The sequence below is a fragment of the Podarcis melisellensis genome (genome assembly GCF_964234715.1).
Source record: "Podarcis melisellensis genome assembly, chromosome: 1".
NCBI lineage: Eukaryota > Metazoa > Chordata > Lepidosauria > Squamata > Lacertidae > Podarcis > Podarcis melisellensis.
This window is the reverse complement of record NC_138528.1, coordinates 76,293,628-76,312,475: the sequence shown is the minus strand read 5'-3', so window position 1 is coordinate 76,312,475 and position 18,848 is coordinate 76,293,628. Positions and strand designations below refer to the sequence as shown.

At 42.9% G+C, this 18,848-nt stretch overlaps 3 protein-coding genes and 1 long non-coding RNA gene across 14 annotated transcripts in view; 2 read left to right on the top strand and 2 right to left on the bottom strand.

Moving 5' to 3' along the window:
- Nucleotides 1-1,408, bottom strand: part of DEAF1 (DEAF1 transcription factor) — a 32,013-nt gene extending 30,605 nt beyond the window's left edge. For all 8 annotated transcript variants that reach the window (XR_014170607.1, XM_081919491.1, XM_081919486.1 and 5 more), the window contains exon 1: nucleotides 793-1,408. Coding sequence is in view for 7 of the 8 variants with exons in the window: in XM_081919491.1 (XP_081775617.1) it covers nucleotides 793-1,066 (274 nt within the window). In the remaining variant the exon portion in view is untranslated. The remainder of the gene's footprint in view (nucleotides 1-792) is intronic.
- A 12-nt stretch (nucleotides 1,409-1,420) lies between these two features.
- On the top strand, nucleotides 1,421-12,099 carry TMEM80 (transmembrane protein 80; the record flags this gene model as incomplete). Of its 4 annotated transcripts, XM_081919836.1 has the most annotated exons (6): nucleotides 1,732-1,750; nucleotides 4,675-4,691; nucleotides 8,586-8,679; nucleotides 8,772-8,864; nucleotides 10,115-10,338; nucleotides 11,478-12,099. In XM_081919836.1, the coding sequence occupies 5 exons, from the start codon at nucleotides 1,732-1,734 to the stop codon at nucleotides 10,318-10,320; spliced, it is 429 nt and encodes a 142-aa protein (XP_081775962.1). In that variant the 3' UTR covers nucleotides 10,321-10,338; nucleotides 11,478-12,099. The 4 variants fall into 4 exon arrangements, with proteins under 4 accessions (XP_081775965.1, XP_081775963.1, XP_081775962.1 ...); XM_081919837.1 differs by lacking the exon at nucleotides 8,586-8,679 and having other exon boundaries at nucleotides 1,677-1,750; nucleotides 4,675-7,469; XM_081919838.1 differs by lacking the exons at nucleotides 1,732-1,750; nucleotides 8,586-8,679 and adding an exon at nucleotides 1,757-2,035 and having other exon boundaries at nucleotides 4,675-7,469.
- LOC309374731 lies at nucleotides 2,235-3,119 on the bottom strand. Its single transcript, XR_014170691.1, has 2 exons — nucleotides 2,973-3,119; nucleotides 2,235-2,867 (listed from the first exon to the last, which is right to left on the bottom strand). It is a non-coding gene; the product is annotated as an uncharacterized lncRNA (long non-coding RNA).
- A 4,236-nt stretch (nucleotides 12,100-16,335) lies between the features above and the next one.
- EPS8L2 (EPS8 signaling adaptor L2) overlaps nucleotides 16,336-18,848 on the top strand; it is an 86,418-nt gene continuing 83,905 nt past the window's right edge. Inside the window, exon 1 of the mRNA XM_081921156.1 lies at nucleotides 16,336-17,026. The gene's annotated coding sequence lies outside the window, so the exon portion shown is untranslated. The remainder of the gene's footprint in view (nucleotides 17,027-18,848) is intronic.

Here is an 18,848-nt window from a genome sequence, read left to right as displayed (position 1 = left end):
TGTATTTACAGAACTTTCTACTTCACTTGCTTTTTCAAGTGATTAATTTTTAAATGAGTAAAGCTTTACTGTATGCTACTTTGATATTTTATGCATTTCAGACATCCAGCCATATCTCCTGAGGCAAACTAAAAAATGAAATGTATAAATGCACACAGACAAGTTATATTGCTGTGTTTAGGGTTGTCACATCTAATCACTACAAAGCAGGGCTCCGTGTCTTTCTTCAGTTGGCTGACAGGCGGAAATTAAACAGGCACAGCTCTCCCTTGGGAACTATAGAGGAACCCTACATCTGCTAGATTTCTGCTTGTTAAGCTGCTGTCAAAGCAGGCCTGGGAAACCTGTGGCCCTTTGGACGTTGAGATTCCAACTCCCATTATCGCCAAACAGCAGGGCCAACACAACACCTGGAGGGCCAAAAAGACTCCCTACCACGGTATTAAAGGTCCAGTAGCCCTATGACTCAGGGAGCAGTAGAAATGAAACATTGCAGCCATGACAGCGACGACTCCTCCGCTATACTATGTCTCGGAGCTGATTCACATATGCATGTGTACACGTGATTTCTATACACTTGACTAATAGCGGCTGAGGAACGTGCGAAGTACTTCCACAGAGCAGAATGGTGTCTGATGCAATACAAGCATTCAAAACGTGATGTTACAAAAAACAAGCGGGGCTCCATTAACACTCCTTCAAGCGCACGAGCACGAACCAGCCAAGCGTCAGGGACGAAGCTGAAGGAACTGGCTGGCTGGGCGCCTCTGCGCATGCGCCGGGTGCGCTGACCTGCGAAGGTAGCCGCGGTGGCCTCGTCGCTGCTCGGCAGGGACTCGGCTCCCATCTCGATGTGTTCGGCATCCGCCGCCATTACGGTCACGGCCGTCACCTCCTCTTCCTCTGGTGGCTCCGCCCCCGAGCCACTCGCCTCCACACACTGCTGGTGCTCCGACCCGTCTGTGGACGCCACAGCTGCTGACGCCGCAGCAACTGCAGCGGCGGCAGCTACCGCCGCAGCCTCAGCCAAGCCCAGTTGCTTCGCGGCCGAGTCCGCGTCCTCCATCCAAAGAGGCCTTCAGCCGGGGGTGTTGGGGAGGGGGGCGCGGGGGGTGACCGAAGCGAGGTGAGCCGAGGCCGTCCGATTGAGATTTCGTCTCCGATCTCACCCGAGCGCCTCTTTGACGGCTCCCGAGTGACGAAACGAACTGCCCAAGGCCCTCTCCGATCTTGCCCGAGTACTCTCCCGAGTGCTGCCGATGGCAACTCTGGCCGAGGCCTCCGGAGCGCCGCTTCGGTCTCACCCGAAAAATCCCGAACAGTTCCCGATCTAAGCCGACCTCTTCCGATCAGCCTAATTCCCAATCGAAGAGATCTAGAACGAGGCCGAAAGCTTGCGAAGGCGCCCGAACTGAAAGCGGCGACCGACGGCGATTGCCGAAGAGACCCGAGTCTTTCCGGCTATAACCGAATTGAAGGGCGTAAGCGGGAAAGGCCGAACAGGGATTTCTGAATCCCGCCCCTCACAATCCCAAGCGACCGGAGCTGTCCGATTCAGCCCGAACGCCTGAGCTTCGAAATCTGTTGTGCAATCCCGCCCGCGCGAAAAGCAACGAACGGCAGTATGCGGAGGTTCACGAGGCCCCGAGTGAGGCTGCGCAAGGACTATCGGGATATTGGAGGAACTGAGGCGGGGCGGAGAGCTAGCGGGAGGCGGGGGGGAGCGAAAAAATGGCGGCCGTCAGGCGAGGTGAGCTCAGTGCCGCTAAGGCGCCGCTGTTAACGCCAGGACCAGTGAGGGGAGGCAGACCCGGTTCCCCTAATCATGCGCGCGGCTCCAGAGCCTGGTGACGAGGCCGCTGGTTGTTCACTGGGCTGCGTTGGCCTTGCCTGGTATTAGGTTTCCATGGCAACAGAGAAGCAAAAATGCGCGTTCTTGCTCGGAGTGGCATTTTATTCCTTAGTAAACGAGGCTCAGATTGCAACCCCGCAGTCTGTTCTTAAGTACGTCCACGCAGGATTTTTTCTGCGTTTTGTAAGTGTTTGTGATTAGGGCTTAGGTGTCTAGTTCTCATTGAGGCGGCAAGTCTCTTAAGCAGAGCGCTATCGCCTCTGACGGGGGCGGAGTGTCAGCCTGATTGAATGCTTCTCCATGGGCACCCTCCAACATAAAATTATTTTACATAGGAAACTAGATATCAGGGTGAAAGGTTGTGTTTCAGCTTAGCCTTTCCCCCTGACATTTCTTTTCTACATGGAGGGGATTTTCGGTATCGAGAAGAAATTCATTTAATTGCAAAAGCCTCCTCCTACAGCCAGAATTAAATCCGTATAGTCCAGGAGTAGTGAGCCTTGGGGTCAAATGCAGCCCTCCTGTCCTGCAGCTAGCCTTGGGCACCCTCCCCAGCCCACACCCCTTACAGAGGCACTGCTCTGCTCTCTCCTCTGGTGTTTTGGTTTTTTGTTTTTGTTTTTGCCTCCCTGGAATGTGGCCTTGAACTGTGGCTGCCTGGACCGAAAGGTGTGTGTGTTTGTGTGTACACATGCACACCCCTGGCTTTTGTGTGTCTGGAATGCAGCCTGTACAAAAGTGAGAGTCCTAGCTGTTGCTCCGCCCGTTTTCGCCTCCTGCCCTGCCCATCACTGGTGTCCTGCCCCTGGATGCTTCTCTATGAGAGAATGCAGCCCTCAAGCTGAAAAAGGTTCCGCACCCCTAGCTTAGACACAGGTTTGCCACCTCAAGTAACAACAGAGCCAAAATCTCATTACATTAAATGGATTCATTTCTCCCTAGTAATTGTGATCAGGCCTGCAGCTTTTTGAATGACTTACTGTGAGCTTTTCTAAGTGATGAAGTAGACTGTTGCCTACAGCAACCAATGCTTAATCCAATTATTCTAAGCAGTTTTGACTTTCAAAGTACACAGAATTATTGGAGAGCAAAATTGTATAGTAGTGTGGGGGTGGGGAACCTATGGTGCTCCAGGTTCCCCACCTCTGCACTATTTAAGCACTCAAGCACTCACCATCCTTAGCTGTTGGCCATGTTGGTTGGAGCTGCTTGGATTTGGGGAAGGCTGATGTATAGATTACTGGACATACCTGGGACCTTGGTCCAAATATGGGTGAATTTGAGCCCACTGCTGCATGTCATAATAACCTAATTCTCAGGATATTGTAAGGACAAAAGGGGTGGGCTAGAGGATATGTACCCTCAGGGAGCACAGGGGAGAAAAAGTGGGATGGATATGTACCCCCCCCCACAAAATGAGTTGTATTTGTGGGAAATGCCCCTCTACTTACTGGATGGGATGCCACATTTGTCACTTCAGAGCAGTCAAGAGTGATCACACATTAATGGCTGTGGGTCGAATCCAGCAAAGCCATTGCATGAGCAGAACAACTTTGATTTGTGCAACAGAACTTCTCCCTCTCCTACAACTGAACACTCCCCCATATTTGCTCTGGAGGGCTGGTGGGAGGGAACCCTGAGTAAAACTGGGAATGGTGTGGATGGAGGGGGTGCTCTGCTGCATGTGTGAAAGTTTCTCTTACATTACTTTGTTGGTTACAAGCCTTATTACTCTTAGCCCTTTATTTTTGCAGTTTAATATGGCTGCTTCACTATATTAGGTGCTTGGGGGTTCATAAAAATAATTCGGCCAATAACACAGGCATTGTGATTCTTACTGGGAGTGTTTCTGTGACCATGTACTTTAAATACATGGGCTGTATGTGTGTGTATGTAATAGTTATGGGTTGGAGGGGTGCAGATGGCATTAGTAATGTAATGAATAATATAAACTCTCATGTGGGACAGTTCACAGAGATATGTATTATTTTTTAAAGTGGCATTCATCAGACTCTAGATGTTGGATTAGATGGAGAGGGTATCCATACCAATCAGTTGCTTAAACATAGTGTATCAGAGGCTATCTTACATTAAATATAATTTCAGCTACACCTCCATCTTACAGTCATGCCCACATCTTATGAATTGTTTGCACCATACTGTAAAGTGTAACTTCAACTACATCTAAAGGTTTATTTTGTTTCAACCTGATTTAAAGAAGGACTTAGGCCCCTGTTGAAATAATTCACCGACTTAGAAACCATAGCATGCTTAATTCACTAGAGGGGGATAGAGAACTGCTTTGTGTAACTAGGTTATACATCAAGCATTTTATGTAAGCCTAATAATGTATGACAGTGATGAATGACTGAATTCTTTATGTCCTTCCTAGCTTTGTTACTTCTTGCTTTAAAATGTAACATTCTGATCAGTTTTAGGCTTTGGTTCTATAACCTCTGTGCATGTTTGTGCAGAAATAAGTTCCATTGTGTTCTTTATGGCTTACTTCAATAGTGTGTTTAAGACTGTAGCGCTAAACTGAAAAATATGCCCAAGATGACTTAAGTGGTTTGTAAATTGCAGCATTATTCTTGCAGGGAGTAGGGGTGGTATGAAATAGATCTTTCAGCATTGTGTGTTACAGCTTTGAAGTGAGCTGTTCATGTTTTAACTGGCTACTGTCATAGCTTAAATTGTTTTCCCAGTGACTCTGAAAAAAAATCATTTCTACTGTACAACATGTATTCAGACATTTTTAGGTTTTTAATCTTTGGTCCAAAAATTATAGACTCTGCTAATTATTATTTTTGTCTTATGTACAGGAAGAGCGACATCTGTTGTATCCTTTCTCATTCATTCAGATGATGAAATAATTTTGCTTCTTTCTATCTGTGATTTTCAAATGTGTTATTGGGGTTCCTCAATGAGGACTATGGACTGTCAAGCATGTTGCAGAATATAATGCAATGCAGGTATTCAGTAGCAAACAAATTGACATGGGGAATACTACTTGAAGACATCTGAAAACAGCCATGTTTAGGGAAGTTTTTAATGTTTGATGTTTTATTGTAGTTTTAATAATCTGTTGTGAGCTGCACAGAGTGGCTGGAGAAACCCAGCCAGATGGGTGGGGATTGATTGATTGATTGATTGATTGATTGCTGAAGTTTTAAAACTACTTTTATGTTTCATTATACTCCAATAAGTTTTAGTTTGTAAATTCATAGTGAAATTTGAGATATGGAAAAGCAGTATATGTTGTCACTGATTATAAGTACTGTACTAGAACTTGATTAATCTATAGTCTGGGAAACTAAGAAATGAAATGAAATGATCAGAGTGGTCTCCATAAAATAGAGTTGTATCCATTGGTCTTACTCAGCTGATGATAAGGGTTATATCAGCAGAATGGATCAGGAAGCAATTTTCTTTGATTTCTCCTTTCACTGCAGTCATCCCTCCCACCATGTCCCCCCAAATCTGCTCTGGAGGGTCCCCCAACACTCCAGACACATGGGTAATACAGTTTGTATTACAAGTTCCCCAAAAAGCATTCCAGACAGTCTTCAAGTATTTCTGCTGCTACAATTCCTTCTCATTACTTCAGTCTGGAGAATGTGAATACTCAGTTCTGTTTCAGTAGAACTGACATCCACTCCACAAGCTGGAATGTAGCTATTACCTGTAGGTCTTTTATAGTGCAGTCCTATGCATGCCTACTCAGAAATAAGTCTCATTCAGGTCGGTGGGACTTAACTAAATGGGCATGGCTCCTTCAGATTCATTCTTTCATATAAATATTTGACTGTGTATGAGTGTGCAGGATGCCTACAGGCATTGTTTCCAAGAGCAAGTAGAGCGCTTTCAGGAATTCATGTGTTCCAGCAAGACTGGTGTATTTGCTTTTTTCTGTAAAAATAGAAAGGGACCGTCAAAACAATGTAGAGAAAGCACACTTCAGCTATTTAAGCATTGCTCTGTTTTGAAAGGTTGACTCCTTCTGTGCTGCTGTTGGATTTATAGAACTGAAGAAAACTGACAGAAATCAACAGTTGTTTGTGTTTGTGCACTTCAGATGTCCTTCAGGAATTTATAAGATAAGTAAAGGAAGAAGAGGTAAAATCAGTCATGGTTAAGTGGGCGAAGGATTTCGGTATACAAATGGTGGAATGGGAAAATTTATGGAGTAGGGATTTGAAATTCACAGCTTGCTTCACTATAAAAGAAAACTTTATGAAGATGCTATACAGGTCATACCCCTAGCAAACTGTCAAAAATGTACAGAACCAACTCAGTTTTATGCTGGAGGTGTAGAGAGTTAGAGGGAACGATGTACCACTTAGGGTGAGGTTGCAAAAAAATAAAGAGCTTTTGGGAACTTATATATAATGATTTTTTTAAAAAAAAAACTGTTCAAAATAACGTTTAATAAAAAACTGGAAGCCTTTCTCTTAGGCATAATGGCATCAGACATCCCAAGAGAGAAAGGAAGGATCTTTTTGCATGTAACAACAGCAGCGAGGATGCTGATTGCCAAGGGGTGGAAAGGAGATAAAATTCCATTAAAAGAGGAGTGGCAAGTAAAACTGTTTGAATATATGGAACTAGCATATATGACAGAAAAGATCAGAGATCGATCAACCCAAAAGTTTGAAAGAGAATGGGAGATTTCAGACAATATTTAAAAGAACAGTGTCCCCATATAAAAACTTTAGAATGCTTTGAATAACTGTCAGAATTGAATAAGGTATAAAGAACAAACAAGTTTTAATAAAGCTTAAGCTTATTGAGACAAGTAATTAAGGAAACAAAGAACCCATATCAAGGAAGTCGGAAGTTGAAAGCTAGAATGTTTTTGTGCATTCGCGATGTATTGTTCTATTTCTTTTTGTTTGTAAGAGATGTATTGTCTTTCTTTTGTTCTATTTTCTTTTTCTAAGCTTTTTTGTGTGTATGTGTTGATTTTAAACCAATAAAGATTGAATTTTTTAAAAAGGGAATTTATAAGATAACCATGATGTTATCAACTTATTCCACTTTATACTGGGTTATTCCCTACCTCTTAGTGTGCAATTAGCTGAGATTTTCTTAGCATGATAGCGTGAGTTGCATTTCCCACTTAAAACCTTGCTTATAGATTGCCCCTGAACCTGGGCTCAGCATGGTTTATACATTTGGATGGAGAAATGGAACCCAAAGTGCACACGTGGTTCTCATTGCCATGAATGGAATGGCAAAACCCTCCACATGTGAATCATTTACTCTCCATTATCAGTCCCCTCTGCTAGAATGCAGCTCAGCTCACAGTTTGGGTTAAGCAAAATACCACAGAAATCTTTGGAAGGTACAACACAAACTCTTACGTCAGGAGTTCCTAAATCAGTTTGTGAACCACTACAAGATTCATTCAGGTGCTCCATGGCATGTCGGTGGATTTTGCAGTTGGAGATGGTGCATCCATCAGATTTGAGTATGCCTGTTGATTTTTAATTGCAATTTTATTGCTTATTATATTTCTTATATTGTATTTCATTGTATTACAATTTGAATTCTATGGATTTACAATTGCTAGAAGAAGCAGAAAAATCATTAAACCATTATCATTTCTTCATAGGAGGTATTGCAGAAACCTTAGTTTATGCTAACCTAGATTGCTATTAAGTTCTGTGGTACATTTCAGTCTATAAAATGCAAAGCAATTTATTTTTCCTCACACCAACTCCTTGAGGAAGGTTAGGATGTGGCAGAACAATTGTGTTGAAGGCCACCTGGTGAGCTTAGTGATTCAGTAGGGAGCTTCCAAATCCAGTCCTAATGTGCTTCAGGGTTACAGATCTGGTGAGCCAGCTGTCATGAGCACTGCTATCTCAAGTTTTTCTGATCTCGATCAGTAGACATTGCAAGTTTAATGGGTGGTATTTAAACTCAGTTTTTTTGGGTGTAGATCCACTGAAATTAACAAACCTAACTTTTAGTCATGTTCATTTCAGTGAGTCCACTCTGATTAAACCTTAGCTGAATACTAGTCAATAAAATTCAAGTAGGTGGTTCTTCTTACAACTAGAATGGTGCTTATAATATTTAGTGTGTTGGAATCTTAGGATGTAGGATGGAATTAGAATAGGAATTTGACTAAGCCAGGATTGAAAAGTCCTGGGTATTCCCAGTCCATGGCCAGTAATTTTATTTTCTAAGACTTTTGAGGACTGAAATACCAGTGTACGTTATTTTGAAAGTGCAAATAACCCAGCAAAGGCTTCTGTCACTTGAAAATTCATACTCCAAATCATACAAGATTTTCATAAAGCCACTGCAGGAATAGTCTTCCTCTTAATGGACTGTGAAAGTTAAATTGCCTTTGATCTTATTCTCCGCCTTCATAAAATCCCTGTAAAACAAATCCCGTGGCTTGAACAAATAGTTTTATACAGATACCCTTTCAAGAACTTTTTTTAACTTTAACAAGACCTTCTGTATCAACAGTTTTCACAATAAATGTTTCATCTAAGGCATACATTGCCATACCTTGAGAGAGCCCATAGCTCTATAGCAGTCCACATGCTTTGTATGCAGGAGGTCTTTGGTCAACCTCTAGATAACAGGTTCTCAACTAGCAGGGCTGAGAAACCCCTCTCTATCTAATACCTTGGAGTGTTGCTGTCTGAAGTGGGGGACGGGGGACGGGACATGATTTGATTGTTTTAAAACCAATTTCCTTGACAGAAACTGCCAGCTGTCATCTGTTCCCTTACAGATTCTTTTCTATTTAAATGTAGTTTATTATATATTTTATTTTTTAGCAACCCTGATGATGATTATTTATAAAAGTAAGTTAATTCAAATACGCAGCTAAAATAGCTGTATTGTGGACCTCTTGTTACTTGTCTTTTTTCATCATTTATACTTTGCTCATTGGCAGGTCAGGTTTTCACGTATCCAGATGATTTCTTAGCTCTTGATCTCATATTGCTGTTCATTATGGCAGTTCTTGAAGTAATCAGGCTATACTTTGGTAAGTTGGATAGCAGCATGCACATTAGAATCATTGTTAAATATTAATCCTTTGGTAAGGATACATGTCGAAACATGCTGATTCATGACAGCTAACCAATTATTTTACAACACATTTAAATACTTTTAATGTTAAACATTAAAATGGCTGACTGACCTACATGGGTAAAAGTGCAAATGAGACTTTGCTAAATGCTAGTTAAATAAGGGATATATTTGTCAAGGTCACACTCCAGTCAAATGCATGTTTGCCTGGATGTATGTTCTAAAGTAAGAGTCTATCACTTGCATCCTAAAAAAGGGCAATTTTACTAAACCATAAAAATCAGGAGCAGAGGCTGTGCTCAGGGGCATAGGAAGGAGGGTGGTGGGGGCAGATCACCCCAGGTGCCCTCACTGCCAGCGGCGTTCCCCCCTTCCCCCTTCATTTTGACAGCTTGGGGGAGGTTTGGGAGTCGTGGGTGGACAGCACACTAAATGTTCGCCACGGGCTGCTCGCTCCACCCCCCCCCGAGCTACTTGCTCCGCCCCCATGGGAAGCTCGCTCCACCCCCAGCTGCAGGGCTTGCGTGGCTATCCCGCGCCTGGGAGTGGCTATCCCGCGCCTGGGAGGGCATCCTCCGCGCCACGCCCCCCTTGGGAGTGCGCCTGCCCTGGGCAGCGCAGGCATATGCTCCGCCGCTGGTTGTGCTGTGCCCTCACTGTCCTAGCAGTGGCACCACTGCTACTTACTAAGACAGGGCAGAGAGATTGGGTCTGTATCAGTTTAGTGGCAGAAGCACCAAATTGGCTTTCACCAGTGTGCCCACACAGCCCTGCCCATGTCCCTGCCCTGCCCTGCCCTTCTTGGTAAGTAGATGGAATGCTGCTAATAGGAGGGGGGATGCAGCAACAGCCCCACTGCACTAGGTGCCCAGGGTAAAATGAGAGTATTACTGGGTTCTGTGGATCATGGTGGTTGAAAAGGGGAAGATACAATGAAAAGGAAGGCTCTGCTTCTCAGCTACATCATGGCTATATCAGCACAAAAGCACTGTAAAAGGGAATAGCACTGGTATTTCTGTTACAAACTCCAGTATACGCTGTGTTAGCCTCTGGAGGATCTCCTGGCCGAAGAATGATCATAGCTATCACACTAGGTGGGTGCAGCTAGTAAAAGGCCATTATAGTCGCTTTGAATTTGGATTTTTGTGAGCTATCACATTCATCATTTGTCAATTATGCTTGTGTATTTTTTTTTAACTTCACTAGGTACCAAAGGGAATCTAACAGAAGAAGAGTATCCATTGGGTATCAGTCTTGTGATCACTGCTGGCAGCATAATCCTATCCATCTACTTTCTGGTGTGGCAAACATATGTCCTGCGAGCAGATGTCATCATTAATGTTGTACTGCTTGTCACATGTGGACTTGAAGCAATCCTGCAAGTCATAGCCATTGCTGCATTTGTCAGTTAACTCATGCTGCTATCTGTGGTAAACCTATATTCTGTATTTTCTTTTTTAAAAAGCAGTACAGATTTTTAATTGATCCTTGTAAAAGTACATGGGCTTGATGTTCTCGAGTATAAACACTATCATAACTGTTCTTACTACACTGCAAAGTTCCATGAGGCCATCGTGAACTAACATGTAACACATTATGCAGGGTTATTCTTACTTAGCATAGCTTATTTAGTGGTGGTCTCTATTTGCATTGAAGTCTGGAGTTAAATGTTGATACTCAAATCAAGGCTGATCCACATTTTTGGTGGCAGACAAGCTTGCTGTTTGTCCTTTGCCTGACTTTGGTGAGCACCACATTGTTTCAAGGAAAACATGCTTCTACAAATGTAGAAATTCATGTTGTGGACAGATCCCAGGGATTACCCACAGTGTGTGTATACCATATGATTAGAGGCATTGACCTCTCGTTCCTTGGAAGATACACGGTAAATAGGTAGCAATAAAGTGCTTCATAAAGCTTGAATCATCTTTCAAAATAAATATTAGCCAGACCCTTGTGATTAATTTTTGCAGCTCTTTGAGGTGATTACTCATTTCAGTGGTCTTAGGAGTGGAATAAGTGGAACTAAATCACATGTTATTGTACTGTATCAGACCATGCATAAGCATTTATAGTGGAAATTTCAAAAGAATGTAGCAATCTTTTAAAAGTTACTTGGAAGCTGGTATCTTGGCTGTACATTATCATAAGCCTAATTCCCAGTTAAAGTCAGAATTACGGGTATCTAAGAATAGTTTTCAAAATATTTGAAAGATATATTTTTTTAATGAAAGAGCAATATCCAGTGTTGCATGAGCAGATCCCCGCTTCTCCTTTCCCATGCAGCCCTCATCCCTCCCCAGCTGCTCTGGAGGGTCACCGTAACCTTTCAGGGCAGGTTTGGGTATGTGCAGGAGGAGACATCCTTATTTCACAAATGGTGCCTCTTCCACTGGTGGACAAACAGTGTTGGATATTGCCTAATGTATTCTGCAAAACAGATTTAGTTGAGTACAAGTCATGCCTTGCTATGTATACTGTAGGGTACTTAATTTTACTCTTGAATATGTTGGATGATTTTGAGAAGTATATCCATGTGACATTGCTGTGGTCTTATTTTCGCTTTCAGGTATCTAAAAGGTGTGTGATACGAGAAAAATAATTTTAAGATCAAATCCAGTGACTTCAAGACAAATTCAATTCATTTGTACTTTGGAAAGGTGAATTCCACGTTGATCTTCTGGGAACTACAGTATTTTATGCCTTGGGTTCTAATTAGTCCCCTCTGCAAATGGAAGGGCTCCTTCCATTTGTGGAAGACAGCATTTCCATTTTTTTTAACCAATTTTCCCTTCCCCCTGCACTGCCTCACTTGATACACTAAAATTTCCCCAGACCCTCCTGAGTGGACATTCAAGGGGCTGCAGTTGGGGAGGGGAGACTGATGAAAGTGCTGCCCTTCCTTCTACTAGCAGGAACATTCTGTTAGCAGAACTCAGCATGTGGGAACTTGCCATCAGAACCTCATTTACAATCTAAGCCAATATATTTTTCTTTAGTATAGAACTTTTATATATAATGTCCAATGTAGATTTCACCTAGATTTCTGTTCTGTGGTGTATCTTACAACTGTGTTTTTCTACAAGAAAGCCTTAAGAAGTGTGTTAAAGATTATCATATTTTAAAATTTGTATTTACGGACAGTGTATATTTCTATTTTTCTATCACTAAGAATAAACAGACTTCAAGTCGTTCACATTGAACAGATACGAATTGAGCTGATGGGTATGCCTATTGTGGTTCAGTTAAGTTCCTCATAGTGGGAAGTGTAGAAACACTCCTTACACACAGTGTGAAGTATGATGTGAACCAGTTTTGTATTCTCATTTTGTATTTTTCTGTTGTGAACCACCCTGGGTGGTATACAATTAATAATAATAATACAAAGTATAAAAGTTTTGAAGAAAAGAGGGTAACTGGTGGGCAGATATGCTGAATCTAAAATAACATCATATATCATGTTTCAGGTTCACTTTTGAAGCTTTAATTTTATTTCTTTAATAAAATCCATATACTGTTTGATGGTTAAAAAAAAAATAAAAACCTAGGACCTTAGAGCAGTTTACAAAAACCTTCTAGTCCCTAGAGTTCTTGCAAATATGTTTGCAGATTGCTGCATAAGAGAATTGGCGCTTTGACAAGGCTGTCTGTCCAGAAAGTAGTGAGATTTGAGATAAGAAACATGTTGATGTCAGGATTTTGTAAGCATTATTATTGAGCACATCTTGCATACAGCACCACATACAAAGAGTTCTTTTGAATTACCTTTTATATTCCAATGCAGCAGAACAGGATTATCTAGTTTATCAGAATGAATTCAGTTTCTCAGCCAAAAGCCTGTAAATGGTAGTGATGGTTGACTCCTTCCAACTCTCTATGTACTGAGAATTGGGTGGGTGGGAATGTGTGGGAAGTCAAAGTTGACATGGTGCTCCCCCACCCTTGAGTCACCACTCATTGTTTGTGGTTAATAAACTGATGCATAGTGATGCACATTTATTTGCATATCTTTGATGATCCCCTTCACACCTACTATGTACATACTAAAGGTAAAGGGACCCCTGACAGTTAAGTCCAGTCACAAACGACTCTGGGGTTGCGGCGCTCACCTTGCTTTACAGGCTGAGGGAGCTGGCCTTTGTCCGCTCTGCAGACATTTTTTCCAGGTCATGTGGCCAGCATGACTAAGCCGCTTCTGGCGCAACAGAACACTGGAATCAGAGCAGCACACGGAAACTCCCTTTACCTTCCCTCCAGAGTGGTACCTATTAATCTACTTGCACTTTTTTTGGCGTGCTTTCAAACTGCTAGGTTGGCAGGAGCTGGGACCGAGCAACGGGAGCTCACCCCGTCACGGGGATTCAAACCGCTGACCTTTTGATCAGCAAGCCCAAGGCTCAGTGGTTTAGACCACAGTGCCACCCACTGTGTTAATTAGTTAGTTAGTTAGTTAGTTAGTTAGTTAGTTGTATATACTATCTCATGCAAAAGGGAGATCCCTAGCATCAGTTATTCAAAACCTTATCCTACAGCATAGCATGTTTACTTGAAAATATTTACTATTAAGTTAAATTGGTATCACATGAATGTCATAGGATTGCAATATTACAAGATCCCATGACCACCCAGGACACAAAATAATGTTTCAGTTTTGCATTTTCCTTCTCAGTGGTGAAATAACACTGGCAATAGCTCACTGGTCACCATATTCTAAATGGAATAAAAAAAACCCCACACACATTGGGTTGTATCCATTTGTGTCCCTCTGTGGCACTGATAGAAGGCTTTTTGATCCAGTGGAGGCTTCTATGAGTAGAAGAGGTGGGCCATTTTTGTGAATTCCTCCTTCTTACGATTTTTTCCCTCTGATGAAAGGTTGCAGCATCTGTGACTTTTTAGTTTGGTGAAAAGGAGAGTAAGCGGTGACATGATAGAAGTTTATAAAATTATTAATGGAATGGATAAAGTGGATAGGGGAAAGTTTTTCTCCTTCACATAATACTAAGACTTGTGGACATCCAATTAAGCTGAATGTTGGAAAATTCAGGACCTAGTTAAACCATGAAGCTCTCACAGGATGAAGTGATGGATACCAATTTAGCTGACTTTAAAAGATTAGACAAATTCATGAAGGAGATGGGTATTGATGGCCAATAGCCATGATGGCTGTGCTCTGCCTCCACTGTTGGAGGCAGTAATGTTTATGAAATCCACAGGAGTTTTTGCAGGCTTCTCACAGGCATCTGGTTGGCCAATGTGAGACCATGATGCTGGACTTGGTGGCTCATTGGCCTGATCCAGCAGGCTCTTCTGTTCATATGTTTTCTTGCAGCCTGCTCGCATGTCACCTCCCATGCTGTTCCAAATGGTCTCCCAGTCCTCTGAAACAGATCTGAGGGAAGGCAGTTGGATACAACCCATTATTTTGAAGTCAAAGGGTTTACACCCATAGTTAGGATTCATGTTTAATGTTAATCATATATATTTCAGTGGGTTTAGACTGCCTTTATATGATCTGTTTCTCCCATGTGTCTACACAGCCACATGTCATGAACACACATAGAGGAAGCCCCTATATGTTGATGTGAGATTGCCCATAATCATTTTAACTGAGCTGCGGAGGTAACTAGTTCACTGCCTGAATCTTTTTCTCTGCCACTCCTAACCTGCTGCAGGTATTTGTTAGTGTTCATGAGACCATTTTTGTGAGCATGAGCATAAATTGTCATGGTAAAGTCACAAACAACAATTGCTAAACATGCTGGGCTCTTGGGAGTGTATAATTAAAAGGCCAAACCCTTCTGGAAACAGGATGAGCAAGTTTTAATGAAAAATACAATAAAAATGAAATGAGCACATTTCCCCCCAGAAGTTGAGATCATTATTTGGGTGGTGGTTATGCCTCAAATAAAAAGTACTTGTTCTGTACACAACTTGAGGTGGCTGTCAGCTTGATCTAAAATTCTGATAGCACATGCATCTCCTGGGATTTAATGCCCTCAGATATTTTGAAGAGATAAGGCTACATTGTTTCAGACTGTTTCTTTGCTTGTAAGCCCAACAAAAATAAAAGGAAATGAAACACAAATAAAGTGCATTCCTCAAGATGTCAGCATTTTTTTTGGCTTTAACACAAAACACGATTAGTGTCCTTAAGGAACGACTTTGTGTTTGCTTCTTGTTAACAAGCTGTGTGTTAGCACTGCAAAGTCTTTACTTGCAGAAAATAAGCACATCACACTTTCCTACTTGGATTTCACTTCTACATTCACAAGCTGTATGTACATCACATTCACAATGAAACGTGGAAAACGTAGCACTTTTGCCATGTGTGCTAACCATAGCTGGGATACTACACAGTCTGATTCATTATGTTACACTTTTTAGCAACAATTTGTTTAATTGTAAAGAAATGTGTATTACCCTGTAATCTGCTTCTAAGGCAAAATGGCATGTGCCTACAGCAGAATGATTTCTGTGCTTTCTAGATTTCTTGTTCATTGGTAGTTTTGTCTTGGCTTCTGCTGGCTATTAATTGCCATATTTTTGTCTAATTCTGTCAAATGACTATGTTCAGTGCTAGCTTTGTGCTTTGAGTCCCACATTTTTATAGAGCCCAAAATAAATAAAGATTTCCTTTTTTGTTTTTAGTCTAGCCACTATACACTTTGAAAGTAGCCCAAATCATGATGTACAAAAGTGCACAGAGGTGCCCCAAACGGAAGAAGCTGATAATTAGGCTACTAATTAGTCCAATTCTGCATAAAGGCAGCATATTTTATTGTTCAGAAGTCGGGACAAAAATCTCACCACACAACTATTGTTGTGAGTGTTAAATTGCTGAGCAGGGAAAATGCTCTTAATCTTATGCACGTTGAAGTTAATTTCCTAGAACTTGATGGGACTTACTTCCGAGGAAGCACGCGCTAGCTTGAGCTGGGACTTCTGTTTGGGCACACAGTATATTGCTTCAAACCCTGGGTCCATTTCAAGACCCCCGGAAGCCAAAGGAAATGTTTCCACCCGTTTCAAACTGAAGAACAGAAATGTACTTTATCTACCCCAGCACCTCCCTTTTCCTGGTTTCCCTCTCCCTCCCTTGCAAGCCAGAGAGACAACCGATCACTTCCACGTTTATCGATGCAACAAAACTGCTGAGCTCTATGCTGTGCTCGTTGGCATTTGAGTCAGTGGCTGCATGGGGGGGGGGGGGATATATTCCGAGTCCCAAGTCCATCCATCTTGCTAAAGTTGGGTAATCCGTGAAACTCTCTCCCTCTGCATTTTGTTTCTCCGAGTTGGAGAGATGCGTGTGGCCACACCCTCCAACTCGCGACAGATTTTCCACCCTTGCGCTGCCAGGACAGGCCGAGCCCGGCTGATTCTGGCTGGATAAACATCTCGCCAGACAGAGCGAGCCTGCCAGGCAGCCGCCAGCTCGGGGAGAGGCGGCTTGTGCCTTTCACAAACGTGGGTTTGTTTTCCCCCACAGCGTCGCCAGGTTGCTCATTTCCCTTCCCCAAACTGAAAGGGGGCGGGGAGAAGACGGCGAAGGAGGAAAACCTGAAGCAAAATCACCTCCTTTCTCGCCGAAGTCTCGGAGAGAAAGAAAAATAAAGCCCCCTCTGCCGCCTGTTTCCACAGGCAGCGGCTCAGTCCTGCTTCTCCAACGTTGCACCAGGTGTCAGCAGAGATACCCAACTCGGAGGCGCCCCGACTCGGAGCCTCCTGGTTATATAGTAACCTGTTGCTTTTGGCCGGTGGCTCCACCTCTCCCTCCTCCTCTGCCTGGGCTGAGGGAGCGCTTCCACCTGCTCTCAGTGGAGCTGCGAGGTCTGCACGGGGAGAAAGGAGGGCGAGGAGGAGCGAGAAGAAGAGGGAGCCGTCACGAACGGAGAGGGTCGATTCCTCTTCCCCATCTCAGCCCCGGGCACCGTTTCCCCTGGGCGGGAGGTCGGCGGTCACCTCAGGGAAGCCCTTTGCTGAGCCCAGCAGAGCAGGAAGCCCCAATTTCAGAATGGCAGGGAAGCTGGACTGAGAGGAAGGGAGTCGCTCAGTGGGAAAGGAATTACGAGGACCCAGGAAACTGGGAGAGTCCAAGTGGCTTCTGAGGGAAAAGTAAGTGAATTGTTGTTGTTTTTCATTTCTCCCTCCCCGCTCCTCAGCGTTTGACGAGGAACCTCCAAATAATATTTCCCATGCGTAAGGAAGGGAGTGTGTTTGGGAAAGGGAGGGCTGGTAAAAACCCTGGAAGAAGTTAGGGGGAGAAGGAGCAGGGTTTTCTCCATGTTGTTTTGTGGCGTACTACACCATCTCTGCCCAAATGGGAAAGGTCCAGCAGGGAGTGCTGTTTTGGCAAAGGAAGACTCCTAGGTTAGAAAACAAAGTCTAGCTATGCTATCAGTTGCTCAGCTTCATCGACAAGTTTATTCCAAAGTTGGTTGGGTTTTTTCTTTCTGTTTTTATGTCTGCTTGGCTGCACTTTTGTGAAGTGGGCCTCAAACTTACAACCATGGGAAAATGTTGGTTGAGTTTTGTTTTTAGTTTAGTGAAATCATATTGGCAGTGGCCTGGGGTGGGTGTGTTTGCTGAAGTATGGAAAATACTGGTACAAATTCTTCTCAATAAATGCAAGTCATCTTAATTTAGAGCTTTCTGAAATGCTGCCTGATATTAAACCCTGGGAACTAATCACTGCGTTGTCAGACAAGTGGGGCACTTGGATATAATTGTTCCTTGGCTTTAATTAGGGCAATTTTGTATAATGTGCAGCAGCAGGACTGCTCTTCCATGCTGAGTAACTGCCTGGAAGTGTAAACAGAGACATACCAGATCTTTCTTTCCTAACTCACAAATTTCAAGTTACTCTGCCGAGGGTCATTGCTTAATTTTTACATTTTGTACTCTGGATCCAGTTCCCAAGTACAAAAGAGATCCAAGAGAGTATTGTTTATTAACAGCACACTTGTATTTCATACACGAATGTCACACGTTCTTTCAGTTCATGCTAATTGCTCATACGCATTTTGTAAGAAGTCACAAGTTATGCATTTGGATGTCATTCAAAAATTACACTGATGACATGTATTTGGGGATTTGTGCCCATGTACAATGTGTAAAGATGTCCTAAGAAATTTGATCCATTCTGAATATCTGGATTTTTTGTGCTCACCACATGACACACTATAGTCATGTGAATAGAATGTCATATTAACAAGAGTTAGAATTGCTCCAGCTTCCAGTTTACCAAAATGTTATGAACATTTACATAAATCACGTGGGGCTGATGGGAAGCGTAAACCAAAACATCTGGAGGGCATCAAGTTGGCAAATGCTGTTTCACAATATTAGTGTGGTCTAGTTCTTCCATTGTCTAGGGGAAAGGATGGTCCACATAGAAGTCCCAGTCGATTGCTAATTTAGGTTAAAAGGACCTGTTATAAAACAAGAGGTTGGAATCTGCTGGGATTGTGAAATGCAATAGTGTGCGTGGAGGGGAGGATATATCAGAGCGACCTGCATACTGACTACAAACAAAGCTCAGGGCCACCCCCTTCGTATGCTACTGCAACAGTGTGGGAGTTGCTTCCCCATGGCTTCATCACCCACTGCCTTGCTACTGTCTGGAAGCCACAACTACATGATGTAAGGTTGGTGCGCAGCTCTTACTCATCCATTATATCCCAACTGGGAGGAAGAGATGGAATTTGTTGGGAATATCCATATGATTACTTTTGGCACTAATTATTACTTCAGCAGCCTGGGAAGAAGTTAGTGGGCAGCACTTATTGTGCCACTGCTTTAATGTGAAGGGTCACTCTTAGGGTGAATACAGATGACCATGTCACCACTTGGTCACCCCTAATGTGTCATTAAATGTTCCTTACCACATGGCAAGATAAGACAAACAGGTGGTTTTATCGGTTGATTAGACGTACAG